At 37.0% G+C, this 20,149-nt stretch overlaps 1 protein-coding gene across 1 annotated transcript in view; it reads right to left on the reverse strand.

Annotated features, from left to right (window-relative positions):
* Positions 1-30: 30 nt before the first annotated feature.
* LOC103148140 (rho-related GTP-binding protein RhoQ) overlaps positions 31-20,149 on the reverse strand; it is a 27,665-nt gene continuing 7,546 nt past the window's right edge. Inside the window, exons 3-5 of the mRNA XM_007566774.2 lie at positions 5,827-5,991; positions 2,245-2,340; positions 31-994 (exon numbers count right to left, since the gene is read on the reverse strand). Of these exons, the coding sequence (XP_007566836.1) occupies positions 833-994; positions 2,245-2,340; positions 5,827-5,991 (423 nt within the window). The 3' untranslated portion in view covers positions 31-832. The remainder of the gene's footprint in view (positions 995-2,244; positions 2,341-5,826; positions 5,992-20,149) is intronic.

Genomic DNA, 20,149 nt, shown 5'->3' on the forward strand with positions numbered 1-20,149 from the left:
AAAAAAATTTTTTTTTTTTAAATGAAAAAATGATGATATATGCCCTTTAATGAAAGGTGTGCATTCTTTGGGAAATATATGAGTTAGTCTACAATTTCTCTCTTTAAATTGATAAAAACATAGCAAGTTACTGCATGATAACAAAAAGTTATTTATCAGCTGATAAAATATGATCTTGATGATATTTGATTTAGTGATACAATCTTATAAACTCTACATAATATAGTTTCTAAAAATGGATAATAAACATTTTCATTTTCTTGTGAACTCCTCAGTTTCGTTCTATCTCAGAGTATTTTGGCATGCCACACTACAAAACAACCTTAAAAATAACATAGCTGTAGGTCCACAATTCGTCCGAATTTAAAGATTTGAAATTAAAAATGTAAAACTAAGTCTCCCGTGACAAAATGTCAAAGCTAAAAACTTATTCTCTTCCATCATTTTGGAGATAAACTTAAAAGTTATTTCCAAAAACAATAGAGATATTTATGAATTAAGCATTCATCTTAAAGCTGAAATGTCATTTTGTCTTTCCTGTGATGGCATACAGCGACAGAAACAAACAAAAAATTATTAAAATGGTTATAAAAGAAGGTACTTTTGAGGCAAAAGTCTTGTAGAAGAAGAGAATGATGGGTTTTGAGCTCCTTTGGTAAAAACGGCATTCTCAGTTCAGGAGAGGCTTCTGGTACTTCAAGAGTCCCAGTGCTAGCTGTTGTTTTGTCCCTCAATCCTCATGGTTTTTGTCTTTGCATTTTATCCATCTTTTGCCGTTAGTCCATGTTTGGTTTGTGGTCTTTCACTAGAAGGATCCGGAGGAGCCGCCACATCACGTGATCAAGCAGCAGTTGATGCAGCGGGGTCCCAGTCTTCTCTTCATGGATCCCTTCTTCCTCTTGGGAGCCAGAATGGCGATGATGGCCTCGTCGAACACCGTCTTCAGGCCCTTCTGGGTCAGCGCCGAGCACTCCACGTAGCAACACGCCCCGATCTGACATGGAAAACAGGAGAAACAATTTTACCATTTCTTAACAAATAAGAGCCTGTAGTAAAGGGAACACAGGGGTTTTCAAAGTGTGGCCCGGGGGCCATTTGTGGCCCTTGGACATATTTTTTGTGGCCTCCAACTGCAGATGGAGGCTTTTTATTTGTAATCAGGGTAAAATTATTACCAACATAAGTTTTGGTATGGAAAACATTAAGTTCAACACAAAGTATTTGTCTTTTTATAACCAAATAGAGAGTTTCTGATGGGTTTCTGAAGAAAGTGACCTAAATCCTATTTTTCCAACCCAGATTTCATCTGATCAATTGAGCCTGGAAGAATTTTAAAACTGGATGTCAATCTTTTCACACAGCAAATGTCCTTCTAACGTTGTTGATCTTCGATGAACAGAATCCCTTACGTACAAAAAACTAACAAATTGACAACTTTATTTGTTTGGTTTTCTTTGTTTTCTTGACTCACAAGTACTTTTGACTTGATAAAAGTTCTTGTTTTGACGCCTCTCACCTAAAATATGCAGCAGTCAGAAATTATTTCGTTTTTCTGTGGCTTTTAAAGGGGAAATATTATAAACAATATACATTTTGCATATTTTTATTCTTCCATTTGAGTCTCAACTGCTGGGAAGATTGCTATTAATGTATTTTAGGCAATAAAATGGAAATTTTCTTATTTAAAAAGGAAGTGAATTATTTGCATGTTTGCATCTTTTAATGTATTTTTAATATTGTTTAAATAAGTGGTTAAATAGAAATATGCCGAATGTGCCAAATTTGCATAATTTTAAACTCCTGCTTTGGTTGATTTAGTTTCTTCACACAGCATTTTCCATTTTGAATGTTTAATAACAACATTACTGGAATCCATTTTGCTGTTTAAACACTTGAAGTTAAATAAAAATGTCTTTTAGGCCAAATCAAAACACCTTATTTTGGAATCAGTTTTCCAGAAATGCATGGCGGTGTGAAGGAAGCTTCATAATAATTATCTTTTATTTTTTATTTTTAAGAGGGTAATTCTTTGCAGACCACATTTAGGATTTATATCCTGCAGCCCTGAACTCTGCTGGACGTCCATACTGACCAGGAATGTTTTCCTGGACTCATTTTACAGCAAAGAATGCTCAAAAGTCACATTCCAGAAATTAAACTCGCATGTTAACATTCCTGCATCAAATCCACATGCAGTAAAACTGAACATAGCTGCTTCTCCTTCATCAGTTGATCAATACGAACCTCCTTGGCCAGTTTCTGTCCCTGCTCCGTAGCGATTGGCTTCTCCTTCATGTCGTTCAGTTTTGCAATCGTCTTGGGGTCATCACGAAGGTCAATCTGGAAAATATTAGCAGCCTTTTGTCTGAGCGAGCCAGTAAAACAAATATAACACGACTAATAGATTTAGCTCGACCTGAAACCAATTTATATGTTGTGCAAACAAAACGTCTGATTTCACCTTTTTATCTACAACAGATGGAAGGTTTTTATTAAAGTGATTGTATTTTACTACTTTAGAATTTGAGAAATAATGCATAATTAGTCCTAACTTTAAATATTAATGATTGTTTTGAGTAGGCCTGTCACGACAACAAACTTTGATGGACGATTAATCGTCCCACAAGTTATTGTGATAAACGATAATATTGTTTTAAGACTAATTTCAATATAATGCACTTTCTCAAAGATCGATAAACTTCAAATTATAACAAACTTTTATTATTGGAACTAGAAGACATTTTAAATATCCAAAATAAATAAAGAAAACAACAGAAACAACAAATAGAATGAATTATGAAGTCTCCTTAAACAAAATTAATCATCGAAAAACTGTCTAGTTGAGTCCAAAGCAGCAGACTGAAGGCTTTTGTCATCAAGTTTTTAGCAGAAAAAGAGAGAAAAGAGAAAAACGATAAATTATGCAAATGTAAATTATTGAGTTTGTTTTAAGTTATCATGTGATTAATTGATTTACTGTATTGCTTATTGCAAGAGGTCTAGTTTAGAGTCTAAAACGTAAAATTGTCATTTATACAATGACATGAATGCATGCTTGGATTAGAGCTGAAATGATTAATCAGATTAATCAAAATTACAAATATGAAGATTAAAAATAAATAAATAAAATACAATTGCATAACTACTAATTGCAGTAAGGACAAATGAAAACTATGGTAAGAAAATCAATAAAAAGATCATCCAAAAGTGCTAAAAAGCTACTTAAAATTAGGGCTGAAATGATTAATCATGATTAATCAATTACTGAAATAATTGTCAACAGAATTAGTAACCGATTAATTGCTAACTGCCAGACTAAAAAAGGATGTTTGGTGAAAGAATAATACATTAAGACCAGTAATTTAGTCAAAACTGTACAAAAATATGCATAGATTTTACATGTAAGGTAAAAATTAAAAACTTTTGTCTGTAAATGTGTTCTACCCAGAAGTCCTCTAGTAGCATAGTCTAAGCTTCACTCAATTCTGTAAAAAAACATTTTAAAAATATTTTTAAAATCTCCTATTATTATAATCTCTAATTGTTAATTGATTAATCCAAACATATTCAACAGAAATATATTAGCGACCCTTTGAGTGCGTCAACAAAACAAGACGTGATTCAGTTTTCAAATTCTACAAAAAATAAGAAAATTAACAAAATCTCCTATACAGTATCTTTTACTGTCTAATTATTAATTTTTTAAAGATAATCAGCAGATCAGGCTTTCGCTGCATGGATGTTAAATCAAGCAGAACTTTTCACATGTTGATGTTAGAAGCTGGATTGTTGTAACCAATAGGAAAATTCAACTGCAGTAGCCGCAGCTCAACCAAAGAGGGCAGCACTGAGGCGGTTTAAGGCCAATATTGGAGAATTAAACAAATTTACACAAACATGTCACAGAAACATAAAGATATCACCCTTAATGGCCAATTTAGACAGTTTATCTGCAAGAAAAAAAAGTTTATTTGGAGTTTACTCTTTAAGTTGATTATTAATATGCTTAATTATTGATTTTTACCACTAATTCCTGTTTATTTTACTAATAATCTTTAGCTGAAGTGCAATTATTTTTCAAACACAATAAAAGAATTACCAGATTATTCCTCTTAAATGGTGTAACAGACATCTGTTGACGCAAATTAAAATAATTGATCCTCCAGATTGATTCTGTCAGCTTGAGAGTGATTGGTTTATAATCTGAGCATAATTTGATGCAGCACACTCAGGTTTATTTTGCAGAGTCAAAAAGCTTAACTCTGCAGATGAAACTGGGATTTCTCAATTCAAACATAATCATGCTCAGCTTCACTTCCTGATTCTGTGCAGCACTATTTCAGAGCCAGCCACGCGGTTCCTCTGTGTTTTAATCCACTGCAGCTCCTTTCACCTCCTCACCAGCGATAATAACCGTCTCCAATCAAAGCTTCCATCTGCTTTTCTTTTTTCCATCGTAAATGTCGTAGCAGCCTGCGCACACAGCCGCAGAGCAGCAAACGAGTCATGATGGGGACTGATAAAAGAGCGCACAACATCAGCTGACACGACATAAATCAGACACCCACTCCGTCCTCCTCATCACCGCTGCACCGGCATTCGGTTGCCGGGGAACGCTGACCAACACGCCGGCTAACGATAAAAGATGTCCGTCTGTTGTTTTACTTTATGGAAAAATAAATCAAACATCATAGTTTTGTAAAAGACCAATAAAACCACATTGCTGTAATTTACAGCAACAAAAAAAACTAAAAAAAAACTGCAGTGTTTGTGTAATCTGCATTTCTACAACAAACACATGGACAACTATTGATGCACGCAAAAACTCTTTGTGCAATTTATGCAAACCCTCTTTGATGTGGGGGTTTGGAGTCAATCAATCTTTGTAGAGGACTTCAACACAACGAAGGCAGAACAAAATGTTAACATAGAAAAGAAAAAAAAAGCACAGGAGGCATTGAAAATAACTTAAAAAACAGAGTTAAGCGAGAAATAAACAGAAATTTAAAATTAACTTCAGTCTGAATAAACCTAACTGTGTTGATGACAGTGATAGAGAGACAAAAATACAAATATTAAAAACCAAAAATAAACAAAAATTGCATAAATTACTAATTACAATAAAGTTAAGTGAAAACTATGTTAAGAAACTCAATGAAAAGTCAATATAAAACAGCTAAAAAAAACTACTAAAAATTTCATCTGAAACAATTAACCTGATTAATCATTACTGAAATAATCGCCAACTATATTAGTAATCGATTAATCATTGACTGAAGTACAGACTCAAAAAATGCCATTTGCTGAAAGAATAACACACTAAGAGCAGTAATTAAGCCAAAACTGTACAAAATAAATACATGCATTTTTCATTTAAGATAAAAAAAAATGTCTTTGATTCCCAAGAAATTCTCCTCAAGTGACATTTTTAGCTTCACCCGGTACAAATTCTGTAAAAAAAATATCCTATTATCCACCTTGTTTCATCAAATTATTGATTAAAAAATATCAAACACTATTTCTAGCTGCAGATTCATCGTTTGCTGCCCCTGATCAATGTTCACTAAAGTACTGCTATGTTACTGCATGTTAGGGAATAACATTTTTATTTTTTCATGTAAAAAATGTAGTTATTTGCATGTTTTTAATACATTTCTAATATTACATAAAAAGGCTTAAGTGGTTGAATTAAAAATCTGCAGAATGTGGCAATTTATTTTATCTGATTAATTGATTAATCATCAGAATAATCGATTACTAAAATAATCGTTAAATTAATTTATTTTAATAAAACTTGACCTCCTGGACAGGAAGAAAAACACTGACCTGGGTGCCAATCAGCAGGTAAGGAACGCTGGGTGCGTACTCCTGCAGCTCCGGCACCCATTCCTCACGCACATTTTGGAAACTGGCCGGGTTGACAACGGAGTAGCAGATGAGGAAGACATCCGTCATCGGATAGGACAAGGGCCTCAGGCGGTCATAGTCCTCCTGCAAAGACACAAAATGCAACGTCGCCCTTCAGGGACCAGGAACGTTTTGGTCGTTCATGTCAGTTCCTGAACATCAGATAGTAAACTGTTTCAGCAGCACCATGAGAAACTGACTAAAAGCCACAGTGACATCTTTGTGAATTTCCCATTTCCACCCTGAAAATGTCCGGTCCCAGAAAGCTGCTGTGTGTCAGATGTGCTGTACTCACTGAAAACTAAAAGCATTTTCACACCATATAGTTCTGCAGACTCTGTCTGATTGGGGACCAAAATGTAAACGTTTGTTATATTTTCAGCTGCTGTGGTTCCCTTTCACACTGCACTGAGTCAAACAAACCAAACTCTTTAAAGGACCTGTTCCCCTCCTCGTCTGTGGGGGCGCTGCACTCAGGACCAATGAAGGAAACAACACTGACGGCAACATCCTTCCACCACAAGTTGCAGTCAACGCTCCTCAAAAGGCAATCGATATTAATTGTGCTTTCTTTTCTTTTTAATAGCTTCCTTATGACCCTGTGACTGTACTGTTCCATTGCTGAATAACTTCAAATTGATCCATAGTCATCCATTATTACTTCCTAAAACAGTGTGCTGCTGTGTGACATCGATGTTCAAGCCAGAGAAAGACTTGAGGCTGGACTTGGACTGAGCATTCACAGAATTTTTAGAGGGACTTTAACTGACTTGTTCAGAGGGATGTTAAAGTTAGGGCTGCAACGATTCCTCGAATGATTGGAGTACCTTGATTATTAAAATTTCTCGGGGCCTTGAAGCTTAATTAAATTATGTTTTTTTATTTAACACACTGTTTTCTAGCCAGGTGATTATTTATGTTGCGCATCGCCTCTAAGTTGTTGACGAAAGCTAAGTGCTAGCAGCATGGGGTGATATCATTAATTGACAATAATGTCCATGTTTTTATAATTTTTTGGGGGGCCAATAAGCATTAGTGATAAAAATCAATGAATTTAAGTGTCCTTAACATCACTGCTGTGATGCCTGGAGTACGACAGCCTCCAGGCATCACAGGGAGCATCTGCCTGGTGGCCGGTCCAGAGTGAACGTGAAGTGTAGCTTTACAGACGAACGGAAAATAAATTTCATGTCATCTCGGTCGCAACAAATGGGTGTTGGAGCGCGCTGTGGCGGTACAAAGCTGTCAGATGTTTTTCTGTGTGTGATGAAGGAACCAAATCCTGTCGTCCACAAGGACACAAAAGCTATAAATGACGCCGCAAAGTGAGAAAGTGAGTGAGAAAGACATAAGACTGGAAATAGACTAGAGGACAAAGATTTTAAACTGAACTTGGACTTGTCATTTAAGAGACTCGTGGATAAAGAAGTGATACTCGAAATTCTCTTGAGGAACGTTAGCATCTTTCGAAGACATGAGACTAGAAATTTACTTTTGGAGAAAACTGCTGGTGGAGAAAGACTTCAGACTTGACAGAAAAAATAGACTTGTGAATGCCAAAAGTCATATGTCATGAAGGTTCTTCTGACCCAAGACGGACCACTCCAAAGGAAGATTACAGACATTGTGTCTACCGTTTCCAAGGGAACGGACAGGATTTTTGTGGCCGAAGTCCAATCCTGGTGCTTCTAGGTACCCAACTGTTATATTGGTGCTGATGATGAATCTATGAGAACACATGCTGTCCTGGCAGCCCAAACTGCAGATGAGTCAACTTCGCATCAGTGGATGTGGGATGATGAGGAGAAATGATTCACCAATGTAGGAGCTGCCTATCCAATTACCTCCCAATGAGGACAACAGGAGATTTTCAGAGAACCGGCTCAGCGAGGGCCTTCAGAGGGCTTTCAGGCGATGTGATGAGCGTTCGCACGTCTCCAGTGACCGACGGGTCTGACCCGACGAGGATGAGGAAGACCTTCGTTTGGTATCCGAACCAAATGTAGCTACTCTCTACTTTGACTGATTGATGAGCCTAAAAATGCAGTATGGTTCGGATCAGTCCAATTTTCTTATACAGAGAGGCAAGAGAAGTGCAAAAGTGTAAATTTTAAAATGTCTTATTTTAAAATGTAGTGTAAAATAACAGTGCACAACTGTGAAGGAACATCTAATTTTTTAATTTTGAAAATAAAATAAAAAAAAATCTATTTTTTTCTATGTCTACATTTTTTAAGGATAAAAAATGTAGACATTCCTTCACAGTTTGCACTCTTATTATAAAAAATATTGATACAAATATTTACCCTACATGATTTTTTCTCTATATTTTACAAGCACAATGTACTTATTCAGGTTTTAGTCAGATTTTATCGAACACTTTATTTTAAAAATGTAGTTTTTACTTACAGAAACAAAAGAAGTCTAGTTTTAGTCAAGCAATGTAGCTCAACATCGAAAATTCAATGTAAACAACCAACTTAATTAAAGTAATCTGAGAAAAACAGCCAAGATCGCTACTTTTCTAAAACCCACTCAGCTTTTTTTCCTTCTTTGTGTCCAGTAACGTCAGATGTCTGCATTAAATCACGCTCTTCCTGTCTCTCCATACATGGTACCTCCTACTCGAGATGATGAAGTGCACCGTGTCCTTTCTTGTTCTTATCCTTCTCTGAGCTGCAGACTCTGTAAGCCACTCAGCGATTTACTGTAAACAGAACTGGAGCTTGTCTGATTCGGCTCCTATTCCTCAGTAAACCTCCAACTCGTTACCAAACACAGTAAAGGCCTCCGTACCCTCCAGGCAGTCCTCGGTTTAATCGGCGCTTCCCCCGCAGATATGTTTACACTCCTGCCGAGTCACTTAGGATGAAAGTTTCCACCAGAAATAAGTCACAGAGTTTTATTAGCTCGGTGCAAAAGTTCATGAACGAGAAACGGTGTGTCTGATAGAAGTGTGCAAAACGGAGAAAAAATGGTCGACCAGCATAAATACGACATGGTTTTACATTATCGCAACAATTTAAAAGATTGAATGAATAAATGCTCCAGGTTCTTTTTAAAACATATAAGTGGCACTACGTCAGGGTGTTGTCACACCTGATAGTCAGGTAGACTCGGTCTGATTGGGGACCAAAATGCAAAATTTGTTCCATCTTCAGCTGCGGTTTGTTTTCACACTGCACTGCGTCAAACAAACTGAACTCTTTGGGAAACCTGTTCCCCCCCTCGCCTGTGGGGGCGCTGCACCAAGAACCACTGAAGGAAACAACATGAAAACTTCCAAAGAAGACACCGAGCGAAACTTATGTCTTCATGAAATGTAAACAAAAATGGAGCAGCGTCAGATTTTACCTGTTGTAAGATTTCTCTTTTGTCTTTAAGAAAAAGGCCACAAACTATTTCTCTCATTAGCGTTAAACTCTCGCATTTGCTTTGTTTCTATGTACCAAGAAAAGTGCCCTCTTTCAGCCAGCTGACCTGCAGTGTGTTACCTCATGTCACTTTCTCCACCAGCTCTTTAAAAGGAGCTTAAATTGTAGGAGCGAGAAACCAGAGACAATCATGAGGTTAGAAACAGTTAAAATTGTTGGTTTATGATCAGGGCTGCAACTAACAATTATTTTAACTACTAGCTGTCAAACTAACAATCCGATTAATCGATTAATCGGATAAAATAATTTATGCACTCTGCAAATTTTTCATTTAAACCTCTTTTTAACACAATATTAGAAACACATTAATAAACAAATAATTACATTGATTTTATAAATAAGAAAATAAACTTTTTATTACCTAAAATGCAGAAACATTACAGCATTACCTTAGTTCAGTGTTTCTCAATTCCGGTCCTCAGGCCCCCCTGCCCTGCATGCTTTAGGTGTTTACCTTCTGCCACACACCTTGATTGTATCTCTGGGTGATTAACAGGCTTCTGCAGTATCTGATGGTCATGCAATCATTTGAATCAGCTGTTCTGGAATAGAGACGCATCTAAAACATGTAGAGCAGGGAGGCCTGAGGACCGGAATTGAGAAGCACTGCCATAGTGAAAGCTTGATCATTTGCAGCAAAGAATGACTCTGCAGCTAAAAAAATGCTTCTGATATCAACAGGTGAAAAGGTCGGACCTTTCTGCTTGACTGAACATCAACAGTGGATTATTTTTAGATTACCTGATTAATAAATGTACAGCAAAAGGTGCTTAATGGGAGATTTTATTATAAAATTTGAAAACCATTTGAAGCTGAAAATACTAAGTTTTTACTTTTTTAAAAATCTTAAATGCAAAATATTTATATTTTCTGTACAATTTTGGCTTAATTACTGCTCTGAATGGCCTTTTTTTAGTCTACATACTCCAGTTAACAATCGATTGCCAAGTTTTCTCGTGATTACTTCAATAATCACAATTAATCACAAGTAATCATAATTAATTCGATTAATCGTTTCAGTCCTATTTATTTCTAATCAGACATTACTCTCTACCCTTCTTTTTAAATCTGAAAAATTTATTGCGCTTGTAATAACAGAGGATCTTGTTTTAGATCAAGTGGAAGGAAAATATGAAATCCTTTAATTTTTAATTGTAAAACAAATACCTGCACAGGTTTGTGCTGTTGCTCTGTTCGCTGGAGTCTCAGAAATTAGTTTGTAACCTTTTCCAGTTGCTCTGTTTCTCATTCGTTGTTGAATTTCTTTTGCTCTTTAGATATTCTAGCCTACTTCCTGTTGTCAGACAGGTTTGTGTTTCAGGTCTGGCAGTAATCAGTGGATTCATTTGTCCACAGTTTGAGCTTTGTGACGGTGGCATCAACTCGGTGACACACAGCGCAATGATATCAGTGAGTCACTCCCTCCTCCTCATCTCCTCCCTTTCCCGGTTTCTCCCACTCTCTCCTCTTCGTCCTCGCCTCCTCGGGGCCCAGTAAACCGCCTACAGTAAATCAGCAGATTCAGAGACGCCTGCACCAACATGGCCAACGGCTGAGAAGGCAAGCCCTGACGCAGACCCAGCTACACTTCTGCTCCTCCGGTGTGCAAATCTGCACATTTTAGACAGTTGGATTCAAATGCAGGAATAAAAGCTATGGTGATTAATGATGAATAATTACAATGCAGTCTGTCTGAGCATGCCTGCATGGTGAGAACATCCCATCAGTTCAGCACAGAATCACAATTTAACTTTTAAGAGCAAGAGAAAAGCCACACTCTGCCTGGGAAAATTGTTGGATCATTTTATTTGTGCTTCTGGAGGAGCTTCGCCAAATCTCTCCCTACAAATCCATTAAATCCTACTAGGTAGTTTCTAGTGGAAATACCAAGTACACTTAAAATGAGAAATAAAGTAACTTTTCAGCAACATATATGAGTTTCTTTTAGGCCAATAATTTCTTAATATCAATTAAAAAGTACTATTTCGACTGATAGATTTTTTTATACTCATAACAATACATTTTTCTCATGCTATAAGTGAAATAATCTGCCAGTGGAACTAGGCGACGGGCTGGGCTTGGCTGGCGTTGCTAGGTAACGGCTGTGAAATAAGTGAAATATCTGCCAGTGGAACTAGAACTAGGTTGCTAGGCGACGGGCAGGGCTTGGCTGGCGTTGCTAGGTAACGGCTGTGAAATAAGTGAAATAATCTGCCAGTGGAACTAGAACTTTTTTGGATCAGTGTTAAGGAATTATTGACTTAAAACAAGCTACTACATCTTGCTGAAACATTACTTATAAGTTACTTTAGCCTTATTTTAAGTCTGCCAAGATATTTAAGCTAGAAACTGGACCAGAAATACTTAAGATTTTTGCGTTTTTGCAGTGCTGATGACTTCATCACATGTTTTCTCAAATTTTCGATGAAGAGCTACAATTTATTTAAAAATGGAGCTTTGTAAACTCCCCATTTTTAACACTAACTAGAAAACAGAGATAATCATAAACAGCTTGCCTGCTGCTCAAACAAACGTTAAAAGCACAAAAATGTGGCATCATTACCGATCCAAATGTGAGCAATCCTGCAGCTGCAAAAAATTCTCCCCCTCAAAAAAAATCTGTGTGAACGGATTCAAGCCTGGACAGCTGATTGGAGGAAGAAAGGCAGAATGATACGACTGCAGCAGAAAGTTTGGATTAATGCTGGAAAGACGGGAACCGCCATGGAGGGTCGGCATAACGACTGCGCCAGATGAAAGAGGATTCAGTGTTTCTGGATCTGGACCAACGCTGCGTAATAAATGGGGTCAAATTTGTGCTCCGACTTTCAGCTGTTGGATGTTGCTTTGACTGGGTGGAGACGTTAGCTAGTCATTTATCAAACAAACATGGGAAATTATTACTGTTAGCTTGTAAAGTGTGAGAATATTTCACATTCAGTCAAAATTTATGAAATGCCATCTAGTTGCAGATTCGTTGCATGCTCATTTAATGCCAGAGTGTGACATTTTCTCTGGGTTTGTGCTGGGATTAAATGACATTTTATGAACAGGACCAATAATCCCCTGGAGTACCGACTGGTTGCCAAGCAGCTGGTTGGTGGGAGGCTGGTTTGTCAATGTGACGGACAAGGCAACAGTTTAATCTGAGCAAATTATTCCACCCTTCAAAACGCACTTCATTTAAATCACAGATCATCTGTATAAAAGCAAAAAGCAGAAGGTTTGCAGCCCTGCAGAGTAAAGCTGCGTGTAAAAACATGATGCCAAGACAAAAAGACAGCAGCAAAGGGCTCAATGCACAGGAAATGTCTCCATCTCCACGACTACAGGTCGGTACTAATATTATCATAGTTAACTAAAAGTAACGAAATAATGAGAACTGAAACTGAGATAACATTTTAGTTAGCTGAAATAAATAAAAATTAGAATTAATGGGGAAAAACTATAACTAACTGGGACTCTACAGGACACTGAAAGGACGGTTTTAATTTGCACAACGTTTGCACTTTGGTGATAAAACAAAACGTATTTTGCACAAAATGTTTTCGGTAACATTTAATTTGAAGGGGTGTGCATAAGACTGACATAAACATGAAGGATACCCCAATGTTTATTGTCATGAAGTGTCATTTGGTAAATAATTACACTTGTAATGCAAATGTGCATTAAAATTTGCATTAAAAGTGTCAACGTTTCAGCATAATTTACTTGTAAATTTTTGACTTTTAGAACTCTGAAATTTCCTTTTTGTTTCTGGAAAAATTCCTGATATGAATCTAATAATTTCTGAGTTTTTTTTCTTGCAAATATTTTATTTTTGGGGCTCAGAAATTTACTTGTTTTTTTCCAATGAAATCTTTGAGATGAATCTAAAAATTTCTGACTTTTTTCTCAAAAATGTCTGTTTTTCTAGAAAATTTTAAAATGTCTGGGTTAAATAATGTCATCTTAATGCAAACTTGGATTTGAAACTGAAACCTCTGGAAACATTCTGAGATTAATCTAATAATTTCTGAGTTTTTTTTTCTTGCAAATATTTTATTTTAGGAGCTCAGAAATTTCCTTGATTTTTCCTCTAGAACATTTCTGAAATCAATCTCAAAATTTCAGAGTAAAGCAACATTTTAATGCAAAGTTGCATTAAAATGAACACCAAACGACACTTCATGACAACTGTTCCAAACATTTATAGACTCCTTCATGTTTACATGTCATGTCCATCTTATGCAGCACCTTCAAATAAAGTGTCATCCAGTTTTCCAACCAGGAAATGTCTATCATGTCCTACATTCATAGTTGGATGCTGCATTGCTGTGATTTGTCTCGTCAGTGGAGAACGGCTCCAACCTTCACCTCCATCCTGACCTGCTGCCCTGCAGGAGGTTTGAGGCTCTCTAGAAAAAAGCCTCCATCAGGCGGTGCAGCGGGGCTGTTTGGGGATTTGGATTAATGGGTGAAGTGAAGTGGCAAAGGTGATTACAGGATGTGCAGCTGAGTGTGAGGGCATCTGACGGGCCGAGCAAATGAGGAACAGGCCAAAAACAAAGTGTGGGTTAATAGGGCAGCGAGATACGGGTCATGGCACCTGAGTTTCTGTCCCCGAGGCGTTTCCATGGGCACCGCAGCACTTAGCATCCACTTCCTGCTCCTCATCAGGCGGGCAGCGGAGCTAGACGCGGCTGAGTGCAGCGGCAGCAGGAAGGGGAGCGAATGAATAAGTAAAGACTTTCCCCTCTGCTCCCGCTCGTCGTGTTCGGTACGGATCGGGTCAATAAGCAGAACGGGACTCTGGATCAGAGCCTCTCAACGAGTCCAGACACGATGATGGGACACGCAACAAAGCCCCATCATTCAGCCCATACCTTATGAGATGGCAAAGCATTGTGGGACATCCGGCCGTCTGGGGAGTATAAATGTTACAGAGATGAAGATGAGAAGCATCGACTAAGACGTGGAGATGATGAAGACGTTTTACAACATTTTCACATTTCATCACTTTATAATACGAAACTCACCATATGTCAACACAGTTCACTATGTTCACTTAGCATTCACTTCACAGCACTATGAATGGCCTAATTCAGACATTTTTACCCCAAAATAATAAAAAAAAAATCTGATTTGAGCCACTTCCATGTGTGGAACTAAATCAGATACATAACCGATTATTTTCAGCATCTGCAGTCATTTTATCCAACTTTTACATCATAAACATGAGACCTGCATCACATTTCTGCACCAAAAGAAGCCAATGTCTGAAAAAAACATAATTATGAAATCATAAAATAATTCTGTATCTGTAGCTGCATTTTTATTACTAATGTCTGCAAAACTTTGTCAAAATTCAGCTGTTTTTTTGTTGTTTTTTTTGCAAATTTTGACTTTTGACGCTCAGAAATGACCCTATTTTTTTTATTTATTTTTTTTTAAACCTGAGGTTTTATGTCACAATTTTTAAATTGTTCAAACTCAAAAATATCAAATTTTTTAAAGAAACATTTTGAGATTAATCTAAGAATTGATAAGTTTCTCTTGCAAATTCTAGACTTTTGGAGCTCTGAAATCTCCTTGTTTACTTCTAAATACGTTCTGACATTAATCTCAACATTTCTGAGGTTTTTTTTTCTTTGATTTTTGGAGCTCAGACATTTCTTTGTTTTTTTCTAGGAGAATCTCAAAATTTCTGAGTTTGTTTTGTGCTAATTTTTGTCTTTTGGAACTCTAAAATATTTTTGGAAATTTTCTGATATGAGTCTTAAAATTTCAGATTTTTTGTGCAAATTTTCAACTTTTCAAACTCAAAACTTTCCCTATGTTTTGTAGAAAATTGCTGAGATTGATCTAAAAATCTCTGCAGTTTTATCTAAAAAATTTTCAGTTTTTCAAACTTAGAAATTTCCAAGTTGTTTCTTGAAAATTTCTGTGATTAATCTAAAAAAATTCTGAGGTTTTTTTCTTGCAGAGGTTTGACATTTGGGGCTCAGAAATTTCCTCGTTTTTCTAGAAAATTTCGGAAATTTACTCCTCCATTTTTTTTATATCTTTAATGCCCCTGAGGCGCCGTTGGGGTGATGTGACAAAATTAAAAGAGGTACGAAAACGTTTTAAAAAGTCTTCACAAAATTTATGAGTGCAATTAAAATGAAAATGAAACTGTAAGAGTTGAATTTAGCCACTTCAGAGTGATTCCTTCTCTTCTCCTCCCTCCCCCCAACCAAATCCGTCTCTCTCTCTTCCTCTTTCTGACTCCGTCTCGCTTTCTTCTCCTCCTCTCTTTGGGGCTCTGGGGCTTTGATCAGACTCTGAAGCTATAAACATTACCAGCTGGCCTTTCGCTCCACATGAGGAGGTCAGCCGAGTCGGAGGTGGAGGACAGAGGGTGGGGGAGCGGTAACTCTACTCTCTGTGAGCGGCGGCATCCAAAGCAGACATCTGGGAGAACTTCTCTATTTCAGAGACACTCTCTGATTCAGCTAAAAACAAACCGTCCCCCAAACACACACTCACTATGAAACACGCTAGAGCAGACAATAAGGCGGCGTTCTGCTTTTTCCCAGCCAGTTGTAACACTTCTGCCATCTGTTTTCTTCAGGAAAACAGTAAAAACAAAGCTACAAGTTAGCATGCTAGCTAGCAATGTAGCTTCGTAATAACTGTCGCGTCTAAAACAAAGTCGAAGTTTTGAAGCTCATCAGTTTTGAGATAAACAGATTGTCTTAAGTGTAAACGGTTCACCTTTGGCATATGCAGTTTTAGGCTGCTGGGGGAGACAAAAGGGCAAAGGTCACATCGGCTGAGCTGCCTCTGATAAATCCTGCCTGCATACGTTTAATGTTTCTCACCAAAACTCGCACCGCTTTTAGGCCCAAAAATGCTGAATCCACTTCCTTCCTCATGCACAGTCTCAAAGCTGATTTTTTTCCTCTTTAAAGAGAAAAAAGCAAAAAAGAAGTGCTGGCCTGCATTCTTCTTCTTCTGCGCGATTAACGGTGCAGTGCCAATTTTTTATTGTAGCTACCATTAGGAGGAAACTCCTAACAAACCAGAACATCAGCCTGGCCCTGAGAGAAAAAGCTGCGAATCTTTGCATTTATTAATAAAATAATGTAAGAGAAACATCATTTACTGTCCTTCAGTGGGGAAATTCAGGTGTACCAGCAGCAAACAGACATAAGTATATAAAAAGAGAAGTAAAATGATCAAACTGTCCAGTAAGAGCAACTTTACAGTGTCGGAAAATACTGCGCAGTTGTTAAAAATAGCAAAGTTCAACGGATCAAAATGTTCAACTGAGTAGAATAACTTAAAAACGTACGTATATTGGAGCATAAGACAATAAGCTGTTTAGAAGAAGTGAAAAGAAATGTGCAAACAGGAATGTGCAAAAAAAGCAGGAATGTTATTTGAAATTAAATGAACTACAGGAGGGATCTATAATAACGCTCCTTTGTCCACCAAGGATGCAGAAGTTTAAGAATGCAAAGGAGGATCAAAATCTGTATTTTTTCACTTTTAAAAGTAACACCAGGACAGTGGGTGCAGTGTCTCACACAGTTTCTGTGCTTAGAAGTGTAACGGTACACATAAAATCAATCCAAAATCTAAACGCAAGGTTTCATTTCAGATATTTTAAATAGAAAACCACACTGTAGAAGGAAGCTTAAAGGCCGCAGACTCTGTACAGCAACTTCGGATTTTACAAAAAAAAAACAAAAAAATTGTAATCCAGTTTGAAATAAACAGTATCCTATCACGATCTGAAGAACTTTATTTTAAACTATTTTGCAGTTAAACATCTGAAAATGTGGCAGCCATTTACACTTATTCTGAGTCAATACTATGTTGCAATAACAGCTGCATGTTGTTTGTGGTATGGCTCCACCAGCTTTGCATATAAACAGATTGAAACTTGATAATTTCCATTTGCATGATTATTTCTCTTTCTACCAAAACCGGGTGACAAAGTCTTCAGTCTTGAGCGTCTAAACTCTTTTTTAAAGGGAATTTTTGTTTACAGAACCTTCAGATCCATTTTATTTGCTGCTTGATTGCTTTGTTTATTTAAAATGTCTTGCAGTCCCATGTTAAATGTTTGTTACAGATTAAAGTTGATTTATTTTCAACTCCTGCCACTGATTCTCAATCAGATTTGGGTTTATGACTTTGACTAGACCATTCTAACACTTGAATAAGCTACTTTTTGATGCTCTGACTGTTGGTCAAGGTCACAGTCCTGCTGAAAGGTCAACTTCATCCCCAGTCATTCATCTTCTGAGAGCCACGCTGCTGGACAGGATAATCAGCATGATGCTGCCCCCACCATGTTTCACTGTATGAATAGTGTGCACAAGCTAACAATGTCAACCAAAAAGTTCAGTTTGGGTGTCATCTGACTCAAGCAGGTTTGTTGACTAGACCTCATTTGTGAAAACCTTCCATTGGAACATCTACACTGCAATAACACAAAATATTACCAAGTCTTAGTCTAGTTTCTAGTCCAAATATCTTAATACACATTAAATTGTATAAAACTAACTTCTCAGCAAGATACAGCAGCTTGTTTTAAGTAATAAATCCTTAATTTTGATTAAAAATTTCTAGTTCAACTAATTATTTCACTCATGGGAAAAATGTCTTATTATAAGTAAAATAATCTGCCGATGAAACTAATACCTTTTCATCAATATTGAGAAATTATTAACTTGCTGAAAAGTGACTTATAAGTTAGTTTTGTCTTATTTCAAGTGTACTAGTGTGTTTCTAGTCCAAATATATATTTGGACTAGAATCTAGATCAAAAGTACTTGGTAAGATTTTGTGTTTTTGCAGCGTAATAAGTCAAATTCTCAATAATCCTTTTTTTATCATAAAGAAAAGTCAACGAATATCGCAAACGTCTCGCAGCGAATAAACCAGCGCTTGTCTTCTTCAGTCTGTGTGTGGACTGGCTGTGCTGCTGAGGGCGAAACATTATTGTGCGTGTGGATGTGTGTATGCGTGTGTGTGTGTGTACCAGGTTTTTATATCCTTATGGGAACCTATTCCTACAATGTGGGTTATGGGGACCATTGCTCCTTGTGGGGACATTTTCTTGGTCCCCATGAGGGAAATTGTTGTTTTTGGGTTAGTGGTTAGGTCTGTGATGGTTAAGGTCAGAGTAAAGGTTAAGGTAAGGATTAGGATTATGGTAAGGGTTAGGCTGTAGAAATGAATGGAAGTCAATGTGAAGTCCCCACAAGTGATGAAAACACAACTGTGTGTGTGTTTGTTTGTGCATGGGTGTGTGTATAGCAGTTTTCAGTACAGTCTGAACTCCTGAACACCCACTGAATGACACATTGTGGAGAGAAAGCCCAAGCATTAGGCAGCAAAATCTGTGACATCACTACCGGACATAGGAGCCCTGTTCTCTGCATAATAGAACTATTGAAGCCCCTCGCTGCCATCGCTGTCCATGACACACCAGAGTCTGGCAGCAAACCCATGTGTGAAAACCATCACCTGTTGCAGCTTAGTGTCTGGAAGCCCTGTGGGCGTTTTGGAGGCCCTCTTGGATAACTTTTGGCCCGTGGAAGAGCACATGGGAAAAGTGCTAGACAGACGGAAAACGCAGCGCTGAGAAAAATCATTTACCCCCTTTTATATAGCTCTGGGAAAAAATTAAGAGACAAATCGAGTGATCCACAAATGAATACGACTTTCTAGACAAACAAACTGGAGTTGGATTTAAGTGGACTAAACACAGCTCCTGTGAATGCTCCCTTAGATCAGAGTTTTTCATTGCTGTCTGAACGGCCTAATACTGATCTTTTCACCCCCCAAAAGTCCAATTTGTCCCACTGGAAACAAGCAATAAGCATCACATTTTATTAAATGCCATCATCAAAACCATCAAGCAAATACACATCAAATAAGCCGATCAATATTCCAGAAATTATGACTCGCAAGGTGGATTTTGGTCTTGATTAAAGGAACTCTGTGTTTCAGCATCTTTGCAGTTTCATGGAAGTTTGCTCCAGATTTGTGGGGCATAGAAGCTGAATGCTTCTTCTGGACCAGAACCAGAAGACCCAAGAGGACTGGAAGGTTGATAAGGTGCAAAGAAAGGAGAAAAGTGACATAAACCCTTGCAAATTTTTCATTTAACCACATAAGCCTTTTTGTAGAATCTTAGCAATGAATTAAAAACACAAATAAACAATAATTTTTAAAATACAAAAATAAACTTTTCTTGCTTAATATTCAGTAACAGCATTTCTTTAGTGAACACTTGATCCTTTATAGCAAAGGACGCATCTACAAGTAAAACCAACCAACCACATGTGAAAATCTTGACTTAACATTAATACAGTGAAGGACTGATCAGTTGATTATTATTTAGATGAACTGATTAATACTGGGTAACAAAAGGAGCATTTTTTACAGTATTTGAACCATATGAAACTAAAACTGCAACCGGAAAGAAGGATTTTCAGTTTAAATTAAAAATGTATGTGTTTTGTTGTACAGTTACTGCTCTAATTTGAGTTTTTTAGTCTGTATACTGTAGTTAGTGATTAAGCAATTGCTAAATTAGTTGACGATTATTTCAGTAATTGATTAAACACGATTAATCCAATTAATCAGAGTATCTTTAATGAGCCGAATTATGTAAAAACATGCCTACAACAGGCCTTTCACAATAATAAATAAATTGTTGGCCGATCTCTTGTTCCAGGAGTTATTGCAATAAATTATAATATTGTTATTTTGAGATGGTAATGGCATAATAAGGCAAGGACACATTTTGAAAGATCAATAAACTT

The sequence above is a fragment of the Poecilia formosa genome, unplaced genomic scaffold (genome assembly GCF_000485575.1).
Source record: "Poecilia formosa unplaced genomic scaffold, Poecilia_formosa-5.1.2 Scaffold199, whole genome shotgun sequence".
NCBI classification, from domain to species: Eukaryota; Metazoa; Chordata; class Actinopteri; order Cyprinodontiformes; family Poeciliidae; genus Poecilia; species Poecilia formosa.